At 35.2% G+C, this 22,711-nt stretch overlaps 1 protein-coding gene across 1 annotated transcript in view; it reads left to right on the forward strand.

The window, feature by feature from the left end:
- Positions 1-160: 160 nt before the first annotated feature.
- The window catches only part of ATP6V1B2 (ATPase H+ transporting V1 subunit B2), a 35,117-nt gene continuing 12,566 nt past the window's right edge, over positions 161-22,711 (forward strand). The window contains exons 1-9 of the mRNA XM_001381922.5: positions 161-506; positions 14,719-14,774; positions 17,017-17,115; positions 17,734-17,827; positions 17,935-18,012; positions 19,500-19,639; positions 20,019-20,120; positions 20,651-20,748; positions 21,117-21,240. Coding sequence (XP_001381959.1) covers positions 380-506; positions 14,719-14,774; positions 17,017-17,115; positions 17,734-17,827; positions 17,935-18,012; positions 19,500-19,639; positions 20,019-20,120; positions 20,651-20,748; positions 21,117-21,240 — 918 coding nt within the window. The 5' untranslated portion in view covers positions 161-379. The remainder of the gene's footprint in view (positions 507-14,718; positions 14,775-17,016; positions 17,116-17,733; positions 17,828-17,934; positions 18,013-19,499; positions 19,640-20,018; positions 20,121-20,650; positions 20,749-21,116; positions 21,241-22,711) is intronic.

Here is a 22,711-nt window from a genome sequence, read left to right on the forward strand (position 1 = left end):
TCAGTTTCTACTTCTTCCTCGTCAACATTTTGCCTGTTCTTTGTTTTTCATTTCATTACTTTGTATCTTCCATTTTTCTTCTCTTATCCTTCCCCTTTCCAGACCAACTGGCCCATCCCAGCACTCTGGCCAGCTCCTTTCGACCCCGCCCCTGAAGTGTAGGCGTCAGGGGGCGAGGCCGGAGAAAAGGGGTGGAGGATGGAGCTAGAGAGAAGGCAGGAGGGAGGAAGGCAGCCAGGGAGGGAGGAGGTTGGGAGAACGCGCGCTGACGAAACCAGGAGTGCGGGACTCCCAGCTATATCTGCGCCTGCGCACCTCCCGGCTATATCTGCGCCTGCGCATTGCAACTTCTGGGGACCGTCGGGACGGAGGAGACAAGATGGCGTTGAAGGGGATGTTGAACGGGTCCGCAGGCAAGAAGTCCACGGCCAGCATGATGCCTTTGGCAGGGTCTCGAGAGCAGGCACTGGCCGTCAGCCGTAACTTCCTCTCTCAACCCCGCCTCAGTGAGTACCTGGGGGCAGGAAGCGCCAGCCCTCTTTCCCTTTCCACCCCCTCACCTGGCTCAGCTATGGCGAAGGTACTTCCTCGCTCTGTCCCTCCCTCCATCTTCCGTCCTCCTCCCAGAGTGAACCCTAAATGTGCCCCCATGGGGGGTCGCATTCCCTGATCCCCCAAATATTAGTGCTGCTAGGCAAGACGGACCCCCACATACCTTGGGCAGGATGGGACCCCTCCCCCAAAAGGCGAACCTCTCACTTTTTAGTGTTGGAGCCTGCCATGAAGTTGGGGAAGCTTCCACTCCTGCAGGCCCTGGCTGTCAGCCTACTCCAGAGCCTCGCGGTCTTGGGTTTTGGTACCTCGAGGACCGCTCCCCCTCCCCCTCCCCCTGGGCTCTCGGGTGTGTACTGAGCTTGATCTGTCCTTGCTCTGTGGTCAGGTTCTCTAGGGAAGTGGCTTTGGCCTTCAATGGGGGAAGAGAAGCTAGCTTCCAGGAGGATGCTTAGAACTGGAAAAACCTTCTAGGTCATTCAGCCCAATGCTTTCTCTTCCACAGCGGCAAGGAATTGGAGTGAAGTCATCCATCTAGACAATGACAGAACTAGAACCCTGATCTGGCTTGCAAGCTGCAGTGCTTTTTTCCCGTACCAGTAGGGTATCTGATCTGATCTGGACTCTATGTAGGGACTAGACACCTGGTTTTTCCTCCTCCAATCCCTTCCTCCATCCCCTATTCACATAGGCTTATTTTCCTTAACCTTTTCTTGCTAAACAATATTCAGTGCTGCTCTCTTTACAGAAGGCTTTAGTAAACCATGTTAAGTGAATCAGATTAGTAAAACAGAGGAGAGATCTTTCTGTGGCTGTAAATCCCAGTTTCCTAATATCTACCATGTTTTCTTCAAACTGGAGATGAATAGAGTGAACCATTGTTGGGATTGTTTTTTTTCTTAATGCATGTTTTTCTGTTGTGTTTCTGAGTGTTGAGATTCCATTTTTACAATTTAGAGTAATTGCCAAAATAGTTATTGACCCTGGGTGGTTCTTTGTATAAAATGAAAGTAAGAAGTGCTTTTTGCAAGAGCTTTTTCCTCCTATCTGACTAATCCGATCCTGATCAGGCACTGTGTCATGTGATGGCACTGCAGAGTAACAGGGAATGAGAGCAAAACTGGCTTCACATCCAAGGTATTTGTGTCTTTCATTGGAGGCCTCACTAAATAGAAAGGAACTTTGGAAGGCTGATATTATCCAAAGTGAGGAATTCTTGTCAGATATCGCTTTAATTTTTCATAGGTTTGGAAAATGAATGTTCACAAGCATTTACTTACCAAACTCTTAGGTGCCAGGCGCCAAAGATATAGAAGAAAATGAAAAACAATGACTCCCTCAAGGAACTTACCATTCAACTGGAGGATTGTTGTGTATTGTAAGAGTCAGGAAAGCTTGCACTAACTAGGTATATGTCCTTGGGCAAGTCAATTATACTTTCTGGACCCCATTTCCCCCATTTGTACAATGAGGAATTTATCTCAACTTCCAGGAGTGTTTGCAGAAGAAAAAAAAATTGTGACATTAGAAAGGTGAAGTCATTCCAAAGGGGAATTTGCAGTAGTTTTTCAGTATATATTTTGTTTTAAATAGCTCTCTTTAGGGTCTTGAGGAAGGTTAAAACTTTGAACTTAAAATTATATACTGTAAACCCAGTCAACTATGGTACCTGCATAGTTTGAAATGTTGTATAAACACTGTATTAGCAACATTGTTTAAACTTCTTGGTCCTAAGTCATAAAACCTCTTAATCCATAGGTCACAGAAATTATAATTAAACAGGACTTTAAAGATCTTCTGTCCCAGCTTTCTCATTTTTTGGATTTGGAAACTGAAGGATACAAAGGTTGAGTTGTACTGAGTAGTGTTTTAAGTAATTAGTTTCTTAACTAGTAGGTCTAACTACTGGAAGTTGAATGTATTTTTTGCTTGAGAGGTTTTAATATAAGCTTGGTTTCCCTTAGACTATTCTGGAAAACTTGAATGGTATTTTGTGTATCAATGCTGAAATAGCATTTAAAAAAAAAAACCTTATCTTCCATCTTAGAATCCATACTGTATATTGGTTCCCCTGCAGGATCCGGTAAGGGCTAGGCAGTGGGGGTTGAGGAACTTATCCAGGGTCACACTGCTAGGAAGTGCTGAGGTCAGATTTAAACCCAGTTCTGTCTAGTTCCAGGCCTAATGCTTATCTACTGAGACACCTATCTGCCTTCTTGGAATTGCATTTTTAAAAAACCTTTGTCTTGTTCTTAGTTCTAGTTACCAGCATCTACTCTTGGAAAATATGGTAAATCTTGAATATTTCCATTTTAAAGTTGCTAGGCAATGTTACCATAGGTGATATTTGTAACAGAATATTATGTGTGTGTTTTCAAATCCTTTTCTCTGGGAGCCATGAGGAAAGTGACTTTTAAATAGTAAGGTGCCATAAAACTGAATTGATTGTTTGAATTATTATTGGTGGTTCTAGGTGGCTAAAGAAAAGGGAATTCCTGTTGATGGTTACCCAAGAGCTTCAACTGCTCTTGAGACCTTTGTCTTGGAAGGTTGTTTGAAGAAATGATCTAGCAGAAATTAAGTAGAGTTGGCAAACAATAGCTAAGAATATTTACTCATGCCATTTGAATAGTATTAGCTAGTTTTTGCACACTTACAGTTTCACACAACACTTTACCAGTATCATTTTAACCTCACAACCCCCCCTACCCCACTTGCCCTAGGTCACAAATAGTAAATGTCTGGGGACTGATATTAATTTAGGTCTCCTTGATTCTATGGCAGTTATGTAGTGAGTGAATAGAACACTGCTTAGAATCTGTAAAGACTTTCTGAGTTTAAATCTAACATCAGACACTTTAGTAGCTGGGTGATTCTGCACAAATCCCTTAATCTTGTTTGCTTCAGTTTCTCATCTTTAAACTAGCTGTAGAAGAAAATGGCAAACCCTCCCTTAACACCCCCCCCCCCCCCCCAGTATCTTTGCCAGGAAAACCCCAAATACAGTCACAAAGAGTTGGACGTGACTAAACAATAACTTCCTGATTTCAAATAGAGTACTTCTTCACCTAGTTGTTTTTGCGAAATAATAATCACCAACATTTGTATAGCAGACTGTGTGCCAAGCACTGTGCTAAATGCTTTACAGTTATCTCATTTGAGCCTCTTTGCAAACTTAGGTACAATTATTATGCCCCTCATACTGATAATAAAACTGAGGCAAAAAGGTTGAGTGACTTACTCAGGGTCACACAGCTTGTTTATATGTGTGAGGCTAGATTTGAACTCAGGTTTGCTGACAGCCCCTGCTATTTATTGACTTTGCCACCTCGCTTGCCTACTTAGACTTCTTATGCCACAAGAAAATTAGAACTTGAAATTTTTTTTAAAGCCTTGAGTGGTTTTGTAAGACACATTTTGTAAGACATGGTGGATCTTAAATATTTTGTAATAGATCAGTTTCTTCTATAGTAATCAAAACTTTATGTCCAGTCTTTTAGAAGCTTCAGCCCACTCTCTCTCCTCCTTTTTGATTATCCTTTATTGTGGAAAGGTATAAGATACATAATTGCTTTAGATTTTGTTTGAGTAATGAGACTGAGGTTAAAAGGGTGGGTCTTCTATTATGCAACTGCCACAGAATTTCCCCCTTGAAAATTTCACAATCATTAAGTAGCTAGGGTATTGTTGGGAAAACTCCTGCCCTGCCTTGGGTGGGGAAGTGGGAGAATGTCATCTTGACTAAACTTGAGTTTTCTTAAGATCTTAAAAGAAGCTTGATATTGATGTGTCTCTGAATTAGAGTACTAATTAGAATACATATTCATAGTCTTGAATTTCATAGAATCCCAACCTAAAAGTAACTTTGGAGATCTGTTCCAACCCAATCTTTTTACAGAGGAGGAAAATGAGTCCCAGAAAAGTGAAGACAAATTAAATAAGTATTTAATAAGGATCTGCTATGTGCCATGCATTGAGCTAAGCACTAGAAATGAAAAAAAAAATTAAAAAGTATCCACCTGCCTTCAAGAAGCTTATATTCTAATGGAGGAATAAATGTTTATTGACTGACTGATATAGCCAGTAAATTGCCCAAGTAACATAAGCAGAGCCAGGAAAGTAACTCCAGATCCAATGTTCTTTCCTCTCAAGTGGGATGCAGAAAAATTTTAAGGGGAAAACTCCCAACATACTCTTGCTGACCATTTCCAAAAAGAGGAAGGAAGTTGGGGGTTTTTTTGGATGAGGAATAAATGGAGATTCTTGTAGATGGTGTTTGCCTTATCCTTCCCCCTTTTTTGAGGATATTAACTTTAAGGACAACATTCTAATCAACTGAAATCTTTTCCTTGGGAAGGTTATCAAGTGACAAAGAAGTGCTGGTTAAATATTGTTATAAGTTAAAATGTAATTTTAGATATCTTTCTCTACTATTTGTTTTTTGAATACAGGATTATACAAGTCACCATGTGTATGATACAGTATTTAGATCTAGAATAGGGTTTAATCCAGCAGCAACTCCCCACCCTCAATTTTACAGATAAGGAAACTGAGACCCAGAGGTTAAATAACTTCCCCATAGTGTGACTATCCTGATAGTTAATTACTTTCTGTGTGGAAGAAACTGTGGACCTATGTGTTTCAAAATCTAGTCAAACAAATTTAAGAGAATGGTAGGAATGAGATTGTGTGTGAACCCAAGTCTGAATGGAGTTGGTTTGGTGCATCCATTTTGGTGTTACAGATTTAGTCTTTTCATGTTGTAAAACCAACCATGACTAGGAAACTTGTACACATACTTTGGTTCCTAGAAGGAGTGTATTTATTTTTTTCAAAAAGATTGGATTTCCCAAAAACAGAAGCTAATCCTAGGGTCTGTAAGACATCTTAGCAACCAACTGAACCCAGAGATTTGTCAAGTTCTCATTTTGTTCTTATGTCCATTGAAGTATTGGGATTTGTTGCTGTATTTGGAGAACAAATCATGGTGATATAATCAGAGTTAAATAGTTCTGCCCACTGAATTAAATAAAATGGTATCTACTGTTATATTGGAATATTTTTGTTCCTTGCTTATTAAGTCTATTAATTTTGGGTTTTTTTTATTGCATCTGTGGTGGAATTCCCACCACAAAACTTCTACCAATGCATAGCAGGACTTATTCTACAATCTATAGGATTTCATTGAACATTAAGAGGTTAAATGAATTGCCCAAGGTCACATAATCAGTGAGGTAGGACTTGAATGCATTTCTTTCTGACTTCAAAGCCTACAACTACATCATGCTGTCTCTCTAATTTCATAAAAAAAATAAAATGTAAAAACTCCAAACATTTAACTCACATTACTAAGCTACAAATAAAAGTTTTGAGTTACTTCCTAACAAGTTTCTTACTCAAAACATTAAAAATAAATCCTACTGTTTATTGTGGCCCCAAATTTTACTTGTACACATCTATAGATAGATAAGTAAGCAACAAGTTTAGACCACAAAATAAAGTTTCAGTCTGACATTGGCCAATGTTAAAGTAGTTAACTTGCTGGAGCCAATGGCCAATTGTACATTATCATTGCAAACTTAATGTTGTACTAAAGTACAAAGGGTAACTATAAAATAATGAAACCAGATCAGAAGCTACTGGAAGCACATTCTATTTGCCCTGCAATTTCTTTTGATCAGCCAGTAGTTCTTTTTTGTCTTCTGGAAATCTACTTATGTTCTCCATTTCTAGGAAATAACTGTGACTCAGTTTTTTTCCTTGTGACTGGCAAAAACATTGTGAGCTTTTTTCTTTACTGTTTCCTCTATTGACCCAGATCACATGAGATAATGTTTGGAACATGAGATTCTGAAGCATCTTTTTATAAAATGTCTAAGAGTGCTTACTTCGGCAGAACATACACTATAAAATGTGTAAGAGACAGGTCACTTTTTCAAAGAACAATGAAGTCAATAAATAACATCTCTCAAGAATCTGAAAGATCTGATGATTGGTGTCAGTTGCATTAAAAAATATTCTATTTTATTTTGAATTCCAACTCTGCTAACTTATACCTTAGTGACATTGGGCCAGTTTTTAAAGACCACTTAGAAACTGCTACCTCTTAAAGCAGCCCTTTCTACTTCAAGATAGCTCTGATTAAGTGCAGATAAATAGGTTTTTGGAAAAAAATACACACCAGAGCTAGCTAGGTAGGTAGTACAGTGGGGATAGAGCACCAGACCTGGAGTCAGGCAGACTTTATTTCAAACTTTTCTTCAGACACTGCCTATCAATATAGCCCTGAACAAGTCACTTAACCCCATTTGCCTAGCCATTGCTCTTTTGTCTCTAGAAAGTAAGGGTTAAAAAAATACAGATCATACTCTTCAAGTTGCATTATTAACATTTTTTACATCACTTTCTTAAGGGTAGAGCAATAGTTCACAAAACAGTAAGCCTTGATTTGTAGCCTTTGCCAATTTTCCAAGTTGTAAATGCTCACACTGAAAATTTAACAATGGTGCTGCTTCTAGCACATTCCTGGAAAGCTCAAATTATTAGGAAGCTTTTCTTTGTATCAAGTTAATTTGTACAACTTTCATTCTATATCCAAGCCTCAGTTTGACTTCTTTAAAACTCTGTGTGTGTGTATGTGTGTGTGTTTGATTCATTTTGAACTGTTTGATGTCTACAATCCCTTTGAGGATTACTCTTTTGACTACATCTATCTTTAAAGGTTAATTTGTTACTTGAAATGAAGTAAGTCCTTGAAGCTTTTATATGGCATAACAAAGATAGGCAAAGTTTATACATATTCATCATTTACCTTTTTTCTAGCTATCTCAAAAATTGAGATTTTTAAAATAATATAGAAACAACAATTTTGAAAGCAAAACAAAAGCTAGAATTTCTGAAGCAAATAAAAAAAAGATACAAACTTTTTCACAATAGCTTGATGATATAATTAGTGTAGCTATTCTCATTTTATAAAGAAACTGAGGCTTACAGAGAGGTAAAGTGATTTTTGGCTTCAGTGATACCGATGGATCAGAACTGGGATTTGAATTCAGGTCTTCTGACTTTGTATGTAATAGTTTGTTTGTTTTTTTAATAATACTAACTTCATTTGAAGGACTGGTGACTGTGAGAGAGTGTGTGTTAATCATAATTATAGCCCAATTTGTATAAAAATTAATTTAAGGTCTTCTGAAGAAAAGGCAAGCTGCTTTGAATTGTCCATAATTTTCTTTATGTTCTAAGGAGAAAAATTATATCTTTTGTGCCATTCATTTCTTCAACCTCCATTCCATTGAAGAATGGCTTCTTTAATCTTATGATTCAAAACTCATTCACACTTAATTGTATGAGCTAACGAGAAACAAGATGTATTTCCAGTCCCATTTTCTTACAAAAAAATGAGGATAATACCATTAATACCTATTTTACTGGTTGTTTTGACACTCAAGTGAGATAGCATATGTAAAAATACAAAATATAAATCTCAAAACAAAAACAGAATCTTCTATTGTGTTTTTTTGGTATTAACCTATAGTGTGTGTGGTTTTTTTTTAAGAATTAGAGGCTTTGCCCACAGTCCTTTTTTTTTTTAACATTTACCCATTCAAAACCCTCACTTTATTCTCTCTTGAATTTCAGTGGAAAAAATGCTGAAAGCTCTTCCTATAAATCTAAGGATGATTCTGGTATATCTAAGCTAAATGATCCTCTTATGTGCCCCAATTCAGATTCAAAGGTTTCTCAGGTCCCTGGAAGCATCAAATGAGTCACCATGCTGCCAAAATCCACATATAACCAGTTATCTGCATTCTTCCCTTTGATTGAAGCATAAGCATTCCTTTGTGATTTCAGGAATTTATGCATTTTCACTATGTATTGGGCCATAGCCTTGTATGTTTCGTGGAGGTTCTATTCAAAATCACAAAGTAATCCATGTACTTTGGTTCTGGAAAAACTTGGGTCACACAAACTTCTCTTGTATTTCCTTGTCTCTAGAGGGAAATTGGTCTGTCAATGTCAGATTTGGGTTCTGTGTAAATTAGCATAGGCTTTATCCTGCCAGCATGGCCAAAGCCTGAGATGAATCAGGCCCCACACAGAAGGGTTCTATGCCTGAGACCTCAAGCTGGAGTATACGACTTGGGGATACAGGAATGGCAGAACCAACCTTTGGTCCCTTTTTCATAAATATGTATGGAGAGAAAGGGAGAGGGAGAGATGTGTATATATACATATACATACTTTTTTTTTTCTCAAAGCAGGTACTTAAAATTTGTTTTAAAACACTGAATGTTAACGTTTAGTGGTAGAAGTGACCCAGGCATAGGTATATTAGTTAATTAGTATATTAGTTTGCACTGTGCTAAAAAATAGCTATGCAAAAGGGGGAAACTAGATGATTTGGATTGAGTTCTAGGCCTGGAGTCCGTAGAATGTAGGATCAAATTTGGCCTCAGACATTTCCTAGTTACTGTGTGACTATGGGAAAGTCACTTAAGCCATTTGTCTCTAATTCTTGTTACTAAGATATAAAGTAAGTGTTAAAAACAAAAAGAAAAGAATACCTGTGCTGGGAATACACTTTTAAAAATGGAAATTAAGTCCATTCTTCAAAGAGCTTACATTCTAATAGGAATGCAGCTTGTGTGTATATCTTTATTTAGTGATAGACTAGAACTATAATTTAGTGGTAGAGGATAAGGAAACTCTGCCAATGCAGACCTGCACATCCAGCTTTCTGAAGAGAGAGGGAGAGAAAAAGATTAGGTAGCCACAAGGTAATTTTAGAAGGGAAGTCACTAGATTGGCTGACCGGGAAAGGTCTATCATAAATGGCTAGCTATAAAATGGAGATTCTGAAAGGTAGAAATGAGAAGGTGAAAGCATTCTAGGCATAGGTGACAGCAAATGCAAAGACAGGGAGTTGGGAAGTGATGTGAGGAACAGTAAGTAAACATGTTAAAACTGTACCAAAATATAATCAAACCTTGGTACTTGACAGTTTTCTGTCCTACCATCCCCATAGGCCACAAACTCCTCAGTATAGGTGACGTTAAGTTTAAATTTAATGTAATTTTTTTATCTATGTCTATGTATTATTAATGTTCATTTAGTAAAATAGAACTCAATGCATATAATGTCTTATAAAATCTAGGTTTTCCTGGTGTCTGGAACAGATTAATTCAATTTACATTATTGCTTATGGGAAAAATCCATTTGGTATTCGACCTCTGGGGACTCAGCCTGCCTTCTGGAATGAATTAATGACAAGTACCAAGGTACATACATGGAAGGGGGAATAATGTCTAAAAAAATTAGAAATAGGGATTAGATTAGATGTCATTTCCTGACTGTAAATCTCATCTTCACTCTGAAATCTTTGGAGTTCTAAAATTGTTATTAAATAATTCTTTGCTACTAGGCACTTTTAATTCTGGCAAATCTTAAGCAAGTGAGAAATTCCCAAAATGTTGACAACTTCTTGTAAACTATTTCATGCCTTCTAGAACTTTTTTTTAAACCCTTACCTTCAATCTTGAAGTTAATACTGTATATTGGTTCCAAGGCAGAAGAGTGGTAAGGGCTAGGCAGTGGGGGTTAAGTGACTTGCCTAGGGTCACACAGCTGGGAAGTGTCTGAGGCAAGATTTGAACCTAAGACCACTGAGCTACCCAGCTGCCTCCCTTCTAGAACTTTAAAAATGTTCGCTTTAACTTTTCTGATTATGGAGCTTAATGATGAAATTTGGGTTTGTCAGAGATCTATATTAGAACCCTTTATTGAATTCTTGATTTATGCTTTTAATTCCCAGTGTGCTTCTGGAATTTGAGATGCCAAGATTAAAGGACTGTTTTTTTCTCTTCAGATTTTAGCTATATGAAGGACAATTTGGCACAATTAGAAAATCTAGTGAAAAGGCATATTAAGTGCTTGCTTTCATTCTAAAAGGAGAAAACTACACATTTTGGGGCATTTGGGAGTAGGACATTGGGGATTTATTTGGTCTGGGAAATTAAAGGGATGAATGCAGTCATAGGACAATTATTACTCCTTTCTAGAAATAGTAGTGCAGATCTTTGTTCCCAGAATTTAGAGGTGAAAAGCAGGCGAGGGAAGAAGATAGGTTATTGACTAGCTATGTGACAGAGCAACATGGTAGGTTTGGGGCAGACTAGCTAGTCCAACTAACTGAGGAGGAAATAACTCCTGTGAAAGCAGTCATCTGGCCTGCATTAGCAGATCTGTAGTGATAGGAAAATTCACCATCTCAGGTGCTAGGCTTTTTTCTATGGCTAGCCAGTTGTAATTTTCCCTTATAAGCTGAATTCTGCCTCTGAAAATTCTCTGCAATTTGTTACTTCCTGTTTTCTCTATCATAGTTTGGTTATACATCCAAATTACAGCTGTTTAAATAATTGAATTTCATCCCAAAAATGTGTTGCCCTTAAGTAAATAATCTGTACTATTGAGATACACTCTTTACTTCACAGTCCATTGTGACATGGTTTTAATAACTTTACTATTCTGGTTACCCTTCCAGTGACATGAACTAAATTGTACTACCTTGCACAAGTTAACTCCTTCGTAAAATGTTCACCCAACCTTCATACCAGACTAGATCTAATCTGATCTGGGGACAGAGTACAATGAGACTGTTCTTTTCTAGATCTTCAATGAAGCATTTATTAAGGTAGAAATACGTTCCACACTATTTCAGTTGTTGTATATAATGTTCTCCTGGTTCTGCTTATTTCACTCTGCATCAGTTCTTGTAGATCTCTCCATTTCTTTCTGAAATCATTCTGTTCATCATTTCTTATAGCTCAATAGTATTCTATCCCCATCATATACCACAGTTTGTTCAGTCATAAATTCTTCCCTTTTCCATAGATCTGACAGGTAAATTATTCTCTTTTTCCCTAATTTACTTATAATATCCCTCTATATATTTGTCATATATACCCATTTTGACTTTAACATGATATAGAGTGTGAGATATTGATCTAAAACTAATTTTTGCCGTACCATTTTCCAAATTTCCCAGCAGTTTTTGTCAAATAGTGAGTTCTTATTCCAAAACCTGGGCTAGTTGAGTTTATCATACACTAGATTGCAGAGGTTATTTACTTTACTCCTGGTCTATTCCATTGATCCATCTTTCTATTTCTTAGCCAGTACCAGATTGTTTTGATGATTACTGCTTTATGGTACAATTTTAAGATCTGGTACTGCTAAGCCACCATCCATCACATTTTTAAAAATTAATTTCCTTAATATTCATGACTTTTTGTTCTTCCAGATGTATTTGTTATTATTTGTTCTAGTTCTATAAAGTAGTTTTTTGATAGTTTGATAGGTGTGGCACTAAATAATTTAATTTAGGTTCAGTTGTAATTTTTATTATATTAGCTCAGCCTTCGCATGAGCAATTCATGTTTTTCCAATTGTTTAGATATAATTTTATTTGTGTGAAAGGTATTTTGTAAAATATATGTGTTCATATAATTCCTGTGTTTGTCTTGACAAATAGATTCCCAAATATTTCATATTGTCTAGAGTGATTTTAACTGGAGTTTCTCTTTCTAACTCTTGCTGCTGATTTTTGTTGGCAATATATAGAAATGTTAATGATTTTTGTGGGTTTATTTTGTATTCTGCAACTTTGCTAAAGTTATTATTTTAACAAGTTTTGTGGTTGATTTTCTTGGATTTTCTAAGTATACTATCATATCGTCTGTAAAGAGTAATAGTTTTAGTTTCCTCATTGCTTACTTTAATTCCTTCAATTTATTTTTCTTCTCTTAATTGCTGAAGCTGGCATTTCTAGTACAATATGAAATAATAGTGATGATAATGCACATCCTTGCTTCACTCTTGATCTTATCCCCATGGCAGATGATACTTGCTGATGGTTTTAAATAGTATTTTTTATTTTGAGGCAAGGCCCTTTTATTCTTATACTTTCTAGTGTTTTAATAGGAATGGGTGTTTATTTTGTCAAAGGCTTTTTCTTCATCTTTTGAGATAATCATGTGATTTCTGTTTGATTATTGATGTGGTCAATTATGCCAATGTTTTTCCTAATATTAAACCAGACTTTCATTCCTGGTATAAATCCCACTGTAAAGATTAAAATTAGGAAATATGGGAGACTGAGGCAGGTAGCAATTAGTTTCTCTCTGCAAGGAGTATTATATTTTTTAGAGGTTTATTAAAGGTTAAAGATTAAAGAATATACAAGTAAGAAACATGTGCCTAGGCCAGAGGCCTAGACAAAATAACCTCACATCACGGAAGAGACGAGTCTGCTCCAAAACAGAAGTCCAAAAGAGAGCTAAAAGCTTTTGCAATCGGGTTAAATCCCTTCTCAATCTCCGCCCAGGTGAGATTACAAAGCATTCTGGGGAAGTGGAGCAAGGAATTGTGGGGATTGAAGTCGAGTTCAAGTCCAATTTTACACCACCAGTTCATGGTGAATAATCCTTGCTCTTGTGATATATTACTATAGTCTCATTGCTAGTATTTTATTCAAGATTTTTGCATCTATGTTCATTAAGGAGATTTAATATTCTTTTCCCGTTTTCGGTCTTTCTGGACTTGGGTATCACTTCCATATTTGTGTCATTAAAAGAATGTGGTAGGTCCTTCTTTGCTTATTTTGCCAAATACTTTGTACAGTATTGGGATTAATTGTTATTCAAAAGTTTGATAGATTTCACTTGGAAAACCATCTGGCCCTGGGGTTTTTTCTTGGGCAGTTCATTAATGGCTTGTTCAATTTCTTTTTCTGAGATGATTATTTAAGTATTATATTTTGTTAATCTGGGCAATTTATATTTTTAAAATACTTATCCATTTCACCTAGATGATTAGATTTATTGTCGTATAATTAGGCAAAAAGCTCCTAATCATTGCTTTAGCTTTTTCTTCAGTAGAGGTGAAATCACCCTTTTCATTTTTGATACTGGTAAATTGATTATCTTCTTTCTTGTTTTTAATCAAATTAACCAATACTCCATCATTTCTTTTTCTGGAGTTGGATAACATTTTTCATCATAAGTCCTATGGAATTGTCTTAGATCATTGTATTCCTAAGAATTGTTCACAGTTCATCATCATATAATATTGCTTTTACTATATATATAATATTCTTTTGGTTCTGCTCATTTCAATTTGCATCAATCAGTTCATGTAAGTCTTCCCAGGTTTTTCTGAAAGCATTCTGCTCTTCATTTCTTATAGCCTAATAGTATTCCATCACAATTATATACCACAACTTGTTAAGTTATTCTGCAATTGATGGGTACCCTCTCAATTTCTAATTCTTTTGCCATCACAAAAAGAGCTTATAAATTTTTTGGGGGGGTACATATAGGTCCTTTTTCTGTTTTGAACTCATGGGGTATAGTCTTAGTAATGGTATTACTGGGTTTTATAGCTCTTTGGGTGTGGTTCCAAATTATTCTGTTCATAACTGTTCATTTCAGAGTACTTTCTCCTTCCTCCTCAAATTATTTTATCTATACTTCTTTACATATATTCCTGCCCCACCCTACCCCAGGCTAATATAAGCTCCTTGAGGGCAGGGACTGTTTTCTATCTAGTCTTCAATATCCTCGCGACTTAGGACTTTATTAAATCATTTCAGTTGTGTCCAACTCTTTGTGACCCATTTTGGATTTTTCTTAATAAAGATACTAAAGTGGTTTGCCATTTCCTTCTCCAGCTCATTTTACAGATGAAGAAACTGAGGCAAAAAGGATTAAATGACTTACCCAGGATTGCACGATTTGAACTCAGGAAGATGAATCTTCCTGACTCCAGGCCCAGTGCTCCATCTACTGTGCCATCTAGTTGTTCCCACCTAAAACATAATAGATGCTTAATAAATGATTATCGGAATTGGATTAGAATGCAGCATTATCTCCACACTTATTTTATACTGTTGATTCATATTGAGCCTGCAGTCCATTAAAATCTTAAGGTTATTTCCACATGAACTAGTTATTGCATAACCATGTTTTTGTCTCAATTGTTGAGTTGATTTTTTTTTAATACCTTAGGGGTAGGGCTTCCATTTATCCAAACTCTTTATTTCATCTTATTAGATTCTGCCCATAGTCTTGTCCTGCTATAGTTAACTATTACTGCTTTTTCTTCCAGCATACAAAACAGTGTCAGGAGTCAATGGTCCTTTGGTCATCTTAGATCAAGTAAAGGTAAATATTAATCTTGTGCTTTTTTAGCTTTTAAATAAGTTTCAGAAGTTTTATTTCAATCCCGATTTGGATATTAGAAAAAAATAAAGAACAGTTTTGAATTAATCATTAGCTTATTCCTAATGATTATTTACATATGCCTTGTGTAAGAATTTCATCCAGGCCCTCATATATCTTTATTACCTTAATATCTTCAGAAATGGAAAATAATGCTATAATAGCATATAATCAAAAGATCTGTGTTAAACATACTATTTCAAATTTTAAGAAAAAATCAGGAGTCTCCTAATTGTAATTTAAATAATATTTCTAGAAAAAAGAATAGAAAAGGGGTTTACTTTTTCAACTTTTTTCAACAATTACTAAAGGTAATAAAAAATAATAAGGCTATTTATTTATTATTTGTTAGTTTTCCATGGTTACATGATTCATATTCTCTCCTTCTCCTCTTGCCTCCCCCCTCCTGGAGTTAACAAGCCATTCCACTGGGTAAAGGTTATATGGTTAAAGTATTATTTTTGAATTGGAAGGGACCTCAAGGTCATTTGGCTAATTAAATTTTGCAAATGAGGAAACTGATGCCTACAAAATTGTCCAAACTGATGCCCGTTTCAAATAGCTACTAAATGGTGCATTATAGTATAATAGAAAGTTGGACTTGGAGTCAAGAAATCTTGTCAAGCTAAAAATATATAGCTATACTTTATTATATAAAAATAAAGCAAGTATGTCTTGGTTTTCCCACAAAATGTATAGATAGTTTCATTGATGAAAATATTTTTTGCCAGCTTTAATTTTTGTTGTTGTTGTTGAAATGAAGCTCCACATAGTGTCATGTATAATACAGGTATTTTCTTTTAAGGCCTTACCTCACTTAAGGGCCAGAAATGAAGACTTTTTTATTTTATTTTATATATATATTTTTTTTTTCTCATCTAAAATCTTACCTTCTTGTCTTGGAATCAATACTGTGTATTGGTTCTAAGGCAGAAGAGTGATAATAGCTAAGCAATGGGGGTTAAGTGACTTGCCCAAGGTCACACAGCTGAGAAGTGTCTGAGGCCAGATTTGAATCTAGGACCTACTCTCAGTCTACTGAGCCACCTAGCTGCCTCCTTAAGTATTTCTCCATGGTTACATGATTCATGTTCTCTCCCGCCCCTCTTCCCTCCCCCATCCCAGGGCTGACAAGCAGTTCTACTGGATTACACATGTATTATCACTCAGTACCTATTTCTATATTATTCATTTTTATAATAGAGAAATCTTTTAAAACCAAAACCCCAAATCATATACCCATATAAACAAGTGATTGATCTCATGTTTCTACTCCCACAGTTCTTTCTCTTAATGTGGACAGCATTCTTTTTTCACAAGTCCCTTGGGATTGTCCTGGATCTTTGCATTGCTATTAGTAGCAAAGTCAGTTACATTTGATTGTCCCACAATGTTTCCATTTGTGTACGGTGTTCTCCTGGTTCTTCTCTTTTACTCTGCTTCAGTTCATAGAGGTCTTTCCAGTTAGTTTAAAAATCAAGCACTTCATCAGTATAGCACAATAGTATTCCATTACTGGCATATACCACAATTTGTTCAGGCATTCCCCAATCAATGGACAACCCCTCAGAAATGAGAACTTTAAAAAAAAAAAGTTTTATAATTGAATTTGTGTAATGGATCTCTACAGGCTTCCTAACTTAGTCTTGTTTCAATTTGAGATTAATGTATATGATACAAAGGCTCCTTAACTTTTTGTGTGACATGGCCCCATTTGGAAGTATAGTGAATCCTGTGAACCTCTTTTGGAAATGTTTTTAAATGCATAAAGTACATAGAATTCAAAGAAAAAGAATTATACTTGGAATAATTATACTATAATAAATTTAGTCATAATATTTAATATTAAATAATAAATTAAATAATATTTAGATAGTTTAAGAGCTCTAGTTTTAAGTTAAGTTTCCAAGATTACTGCCTCAAACACATGAGAAGCCATAATTCTTGTTAAAGGACCGATTTCAGTGTTTTTAAAAAAATAAGAAGAAAAGAAATTGCCCCTGGTCAAATGTATAGATGACATTTGACACTTATTTATGTGAGTGTCTGAATTTGCCTGTGACAGGCTTCTTAAGGATTTAGACTGTTTGAGAACATGTAGAATTAACTATAATGTATAGAACCCCCTTGAAGAGCTTTGTAACTTAGATTTTTTTTTATTTTAAAATTTATTTTCTCATTTTAGTTCCCCAAATATGCTGAGATTGTCCACTTGACATTACCTGATGGTACAAATAGAAGTGGCCAGGTCTTAGAAGTTAGTGGTAACAAAGCAGTAGTTCAGGTAAGCAACATTTACTAAATTTGGTCAGCTCTCTTTCCTTTTTTTATCTATAGTCAGTAAACATTTAGGGGGTAAGGAGCGGGGTGGTGGTGGAGCAGGGTAATGGGGGTAGAATGAACTGACTGATCATAGAGAGTTCAATGAATACTAGTGCTTATAAAGCTAAATTGTGGAGATGGGGAAAAAGAGAAATTTACGGTAGCTAGGGAATCTTGACCTGAGGGAAAGGTTTAGATAGGCATGATACTCTTTGAAAGAGCCTTATTTGAAAGTGTTTTGGGAAAGTGGAATTGAAACAGGACCAGAGAGTGGAAGTCACAGATAGGAATATTTCTGTTAGTATACAGAAGAATTTTCATATCTTTTGAATTGTCCAAAAACTTATTGGACTACTAAATTGTAATAGCACATAATTATATAATTTTATAAAATACTTTCATTAATAGGAACTCTCTGAAGTCAGTAGTACATTTGGTATTTTTCCTACTTTTGCAGATGAGGAAACTGATTAATAATAAATGACTTTGCCTAATGTCATAATTAATAGGTAGAAGAGGGACTCAAATATGTTTTCTGACTTTATACCATACTGACTTAAATTTCTTCTTATTTCGGTAGGTTTTTGAAGGAACTTCAGGTATCGATGCCAAGAAGACAGCCTGTGAGTTTACAGGTGATATTCTTCGAACACCAGTGTCTGAGGATATGCTTGGTATGCAATGAATAGTATTGCTTGTTTTGAATAGAAGTATTTATTTTCTTATCATAGTCACAATATTTGAATTCCAATGTTTTTTTCATGCAACTGTTTTTTTACAGGTCGAGTTTTCAATGGTTCTGGGAAACCTATTGACAGAGGCCCTCCTGTCCTAGCTGAAGACTTTCTTGACATTATGGGTAAATATTAATTTTTAGGAAGTGGAATAAATTGACTTTCAGCACAGTTATTGTTATAACTGGTCTCCTACCTGAGTACCTAAAGCAGTAGCTATGTAGGTGATGGGAAAATTTTGTTCTCTACCCCTCCCCTTCCTTCCTCCTCCAAAATGATCTTCTGTCTGAGATGCCTTCCAGGGCAGTGACAGGTGAATAAGTCAAGAACCTCGTAGATTTCCAACTAATTTTATAAAATTATTTATTATTATGTGCTGTTAAAACTTGTACCTTATTAAGCAGCCTGGTATATTTTTAGACTAAAAGGTATTTTCCATTCCTCCCTCTTTAAAAATAAATTTTTATTCCTGTTCTTCTTATATCACCATTTTCCCCCCACTGTCCCCCTCCTTTTTATGGTTCTGTTTTGAATAGAACAGAGTATTTCTACAGATAGAACAGACATAGAAGAGTTGCTAGCTATATCAGTGACTTCTACATTATCTTTCCCCTTCAAATCCATAGCTATTCTGTACTTCACTATTATTATTACCATGCTTTTAGTCATTCATGTTTGCTACTTTGGTATCATCTTTTACTCTTTATTTACTTTCTCCTTACATATCCTATCAGTTGCCAAATCTTGTCATTTCTTTCTATTCTTCTTGCTACTTACATAGTCACCTTTTGAGTTCAAGTTTTTATCACTTCTTAATTGGGTTCCATCTCCAGTCTTTCCCCTCTACAATCCATCTTCCACACAGCTACCAGTGACATTCCTAAAGCATATATCTGACCTATGTTTCTGTTTCCAACTTACCAAATTCCAATAGTTTAGTTCTCTATTGAACTACAGAGCAAATATTATTTCAGTTTTATCTCATTTTTAATTTCTATTTTTGTTTTGTAATGTATGTTAGTATAGTAATTATAAACAAATGAATATGCATAATATGGTTGCATGAGTGAAGTTTTTACTTATAGGGGTGCACAATCAAAATTCTTGACCTATGTTCTAGACAGAAGAGATCATCTGTCCAGACAGAAAAAGAAAAAAAAATCTGTTGCCTTTCCTATAATCGACACTAAATAAATGCTTTCTAAATTTAATTAACCATGTGAGAAAAGAAGGCACACTAACTCTTGCTAAATTATGTGAGTGAAATTTTTGAGATTTGCCTACAAAATTACCTATGTAACATTCAGAATTGATCTATTATTGAAATTTTAACATCATGGGCATTATTACCATGGTTTTGAAATTAGTAATATCTTCCTTTATAGACCAGTTTGGCCACATGTGTTTTGTACACTATAGAGTACTATATATGTTTTTTGGTAAAGCTGAATCATGAAGTAATTTAATTTTAGACAAAAATGACTCAGGTGTAGGAGTAAATGTTCTGTGTAACTAAGTTATTGAATTTTTTTAATATCTTGACACTTAAACCTTTTTGAATGTTAATGTTATGCTGGTAAATTAACTTTTTTCATTTCTATAAATTCCATAGGACAACCAATCAACCCTGAGTGTCGAATCTACCCTGAGGAAATGATTCAAACTGGCATTTCAGCAATAGATGGCATGAACAGTATTGCTAGAGGCCAGAAAATTCCCATCTTCTCTGCTGCTGGCTTACCCCATAATGAGGTGAATATTAGAATAAGAGAGCTTTATTAGGAAAGAAATTCTAGAAGCTCCTTTTAATTAAGAAAGAGATAAAGGAGAAGCATGATTTAAAAAACCTTATTTTTATAATTGCCATACTATGATGTTTGTCCAATGTCTAATTTTTAAAAAATTTAATTATACTGTCTTATACATGCAGTATTTGGCATGCTGGCTAGTCTTCAGAAAAGACCCATACTATCTTATTAGCTTTTAAGCCATCTAAAAGAAATCCTACTTGTCTTGTATAGAATCTCAAAGGTGGTAAGTTAGAGAATTAGATCATCTCATTATTTTTATTAGGACAACTTGAAACTCAATTTGAATATTATAAAATATTTATTAGAAAAATATTTATTAGATTGCAGCTCAGATCTGCCGTCAGGCTGGTTTGGTGAAGAAATCCAAAGATGTTATGGACTATTCTGAGGAAAATTTTGCGATTGTATTTGCTGCTATGGGTGTAAGTATAATTTATATTCTGTAGGAACATTTAAAATTATTGACTTAAGTTATTGAAATGATGGACCAAACATTGAATTGACTCTAAAAGATATTCCAAAATAATTCTTTTGGTTTTAAAGTTTTAAATAGAAATTTTGTTAAATCTTGCAATATCTAGATGTTTTTGGAGTATATATGACTATGCCAAAGAGTTAGCAGATGGTTTCATGACTTTTTAATTGATTTAAAATGGCACTGAGCAAATATTTTAATTAGCTGAACTTAACCATACTTCATTCTACCTCTTGGCCCTAGGCAGTGTGAGAAAAATAAAGGCTGACATTAAGTGTTCCTGATCTGACTGTGGCATAAGTGCTATTCAAAAAAGCCAGTCCTTGAAATAGACTGCCTATTTATTTCTTGTTGGCCTTATGAGAATATATCAGAAATGTTTGAGTGAAATTGGAAAGAATTAGTTCAAATCCAAAGTTGGACTTTACTCAGACATAACTTTTCCATCTCTGTGCTGATGAAGATATTGTCATTTAGGTAAACATGGAAACTGCTCGATTCTTCAAATCAGACTTTGAAGAAAATGGCTCAATGGATAACGTCTGTCTCTTTTTGAACTTGGCCAATGACCCAACGTAAGTAAAGGCAACTGTTTCTATTTCTGCCTATTCAGAGTAAACTTACACTAGTAGTGTAAGTCTGCTTACTAAGACTAAGAGGAGTCCAGCTTCACTTGCCTGGTCAAAGCTGAGAGATCATGGTGGCATTTAGCAAATGATTTGATCCATATGTGGAAAATAATATACAAATTAATGGTCAAAATTCAGGGTTAATTGAGCTATGTGAAAATCACAGCTTAATCTGCCCATACTATAGTATCTATTACTACATTTCTGAAATTATATGACCTTTTTTCAAATTAGAGGCACATCAAGCCCATATAGTTTTTAACTTTCTAACTAGTTTTATGTTTGAAGAACTTAACTATAATATTCATTTTTAGCATTGAGCGAATTATCACTCCTCGTCTGGCTCTAACAACAGCAGAATTCTTGGCCTATCAGTGTGAAAAGCATATATTGGTCATTCTAACAGATATGAGTTCTTATGCAGAAGCTCTTCGAGAGGTAATTATTTTTATGTGTCCTTTTATCAAGTATGTTGATGCTAGCCAAAGAAGTCTTGTAAATGATTCAGGAACTAATTACCACCTTTGTGAATTATACTGGCCTTTTGTTCCTCATGTTTCTTTATCCATTTCTTCTTTGCCATTTTTCTCCATATGGAACCTCTGTCAGAGTGGGGTAAAAGAGTAAGTAAAGAAAAACATTTTTTCCATTGACAAATCTTGTTTGAGATGAGAGATTAAACACATACACAAATATTTAATGCATTTCATTGTACAGATCTCTCTCCAAAGAGGAGTTCTTAACATTATTTACTATGCATTTTATTTGTTGATAGATAATTAAGGAGAAGCAATGCAGAACCATCTTAGGGTATTTGCTTTTCTGTCACTGTTTAAGACAGCTAAAGAGCATTTGTTAAGTTTATCAGGGTTTTTTCCTCTGGTATACAGCATCATTTATAGTTTTTCAGAAGTACTTGTGTAATAAGGCTGATTTTTAGTGCTTCCCCTTTTTTTGTACTGGCAGTGGTGGCAAAGAAAAGATCATTGTGTGTGTTTTGTAACATTAGATGTTTTCTAAAGGTTCATCTCCAAATATCCATATATCTCTGTATTAAAGTCACTAATCTAAAATGAAAGAACTATTTATTTTATTTTTATATTATTGATAATAAACCAAATGATCACATAAAATCTTTTAGATAGGTAATGGCAATTAAAATTTTAGAAAGAGTTAGACCCAGTTATTACACTGTGTATAAGATGTCAATTATAATAATTAGAATATTAATCATAGTATTCGAATATATAGTTTGGTGTATTAGAATATCATAGCAACTAACTAGATTAAAAGCTTCGATTGGAGAAGCAAAAACTTTAGGTCTGTGTAGTGATTTAGGGAAACTGAAACCCATGCAGAAGGAGTTGGGCTTATTTGGAATGGTGAGAGAACAGCTAGCCTAATGAGATCATATGAAAACAACCTTGGCATGTCCAGGTGTTGTTTGATCTTGTGAAGATCTATGCCAATTACAGGTTCCCTAGAGTATTATGGCCATTAGAGGTTACTTTGACCTAACCCCTCCTAGAAGTAGTTTGCTAGTTCTGGAGGATTAATTAAATTTTCTTAACCTTGTACTAGAACTTATTATTTCATGTCAAAACCCATGTTACCAAATGTTCTAGCATGTTTCTTAACATACTATGTACCTTCTGCCTTGTTAATGGTTTTGCTGATTTACTGTCAAAAACCCATAAAACATAACTTGAACATATAAATGAGCTCTTTGCCACAGTCTGGACATGGTGAGACCTCTAGCTTTAATTTACTACAATTAAAGTTTAGATCTTCAGCTCAGAACAATGGCCCAGAGATTTATTTGTTTTCTAACAAAAATATGAAGTCATATTAGGTAATGTCTTTAAATATTTGAGTTTATGTTAATTAGATTTCAGTGTTTGAAATTAGG

Source organism: Monodelphis domestica, chromosome 1 (assembly GCF_027887165.1).
Source record: "Monodelphis domestica isolate mMonDom1 chromosome 1, mMonDom1.pri, whole genome shotgun sequence".
Taxonomy (NCBI): domain Eukaryota; kingdom Metazoa; phylum Chordata; class Mammalia; order Didelphimorphia; family Didelphidae; genus Monodelphis; species Monodelphis domestica.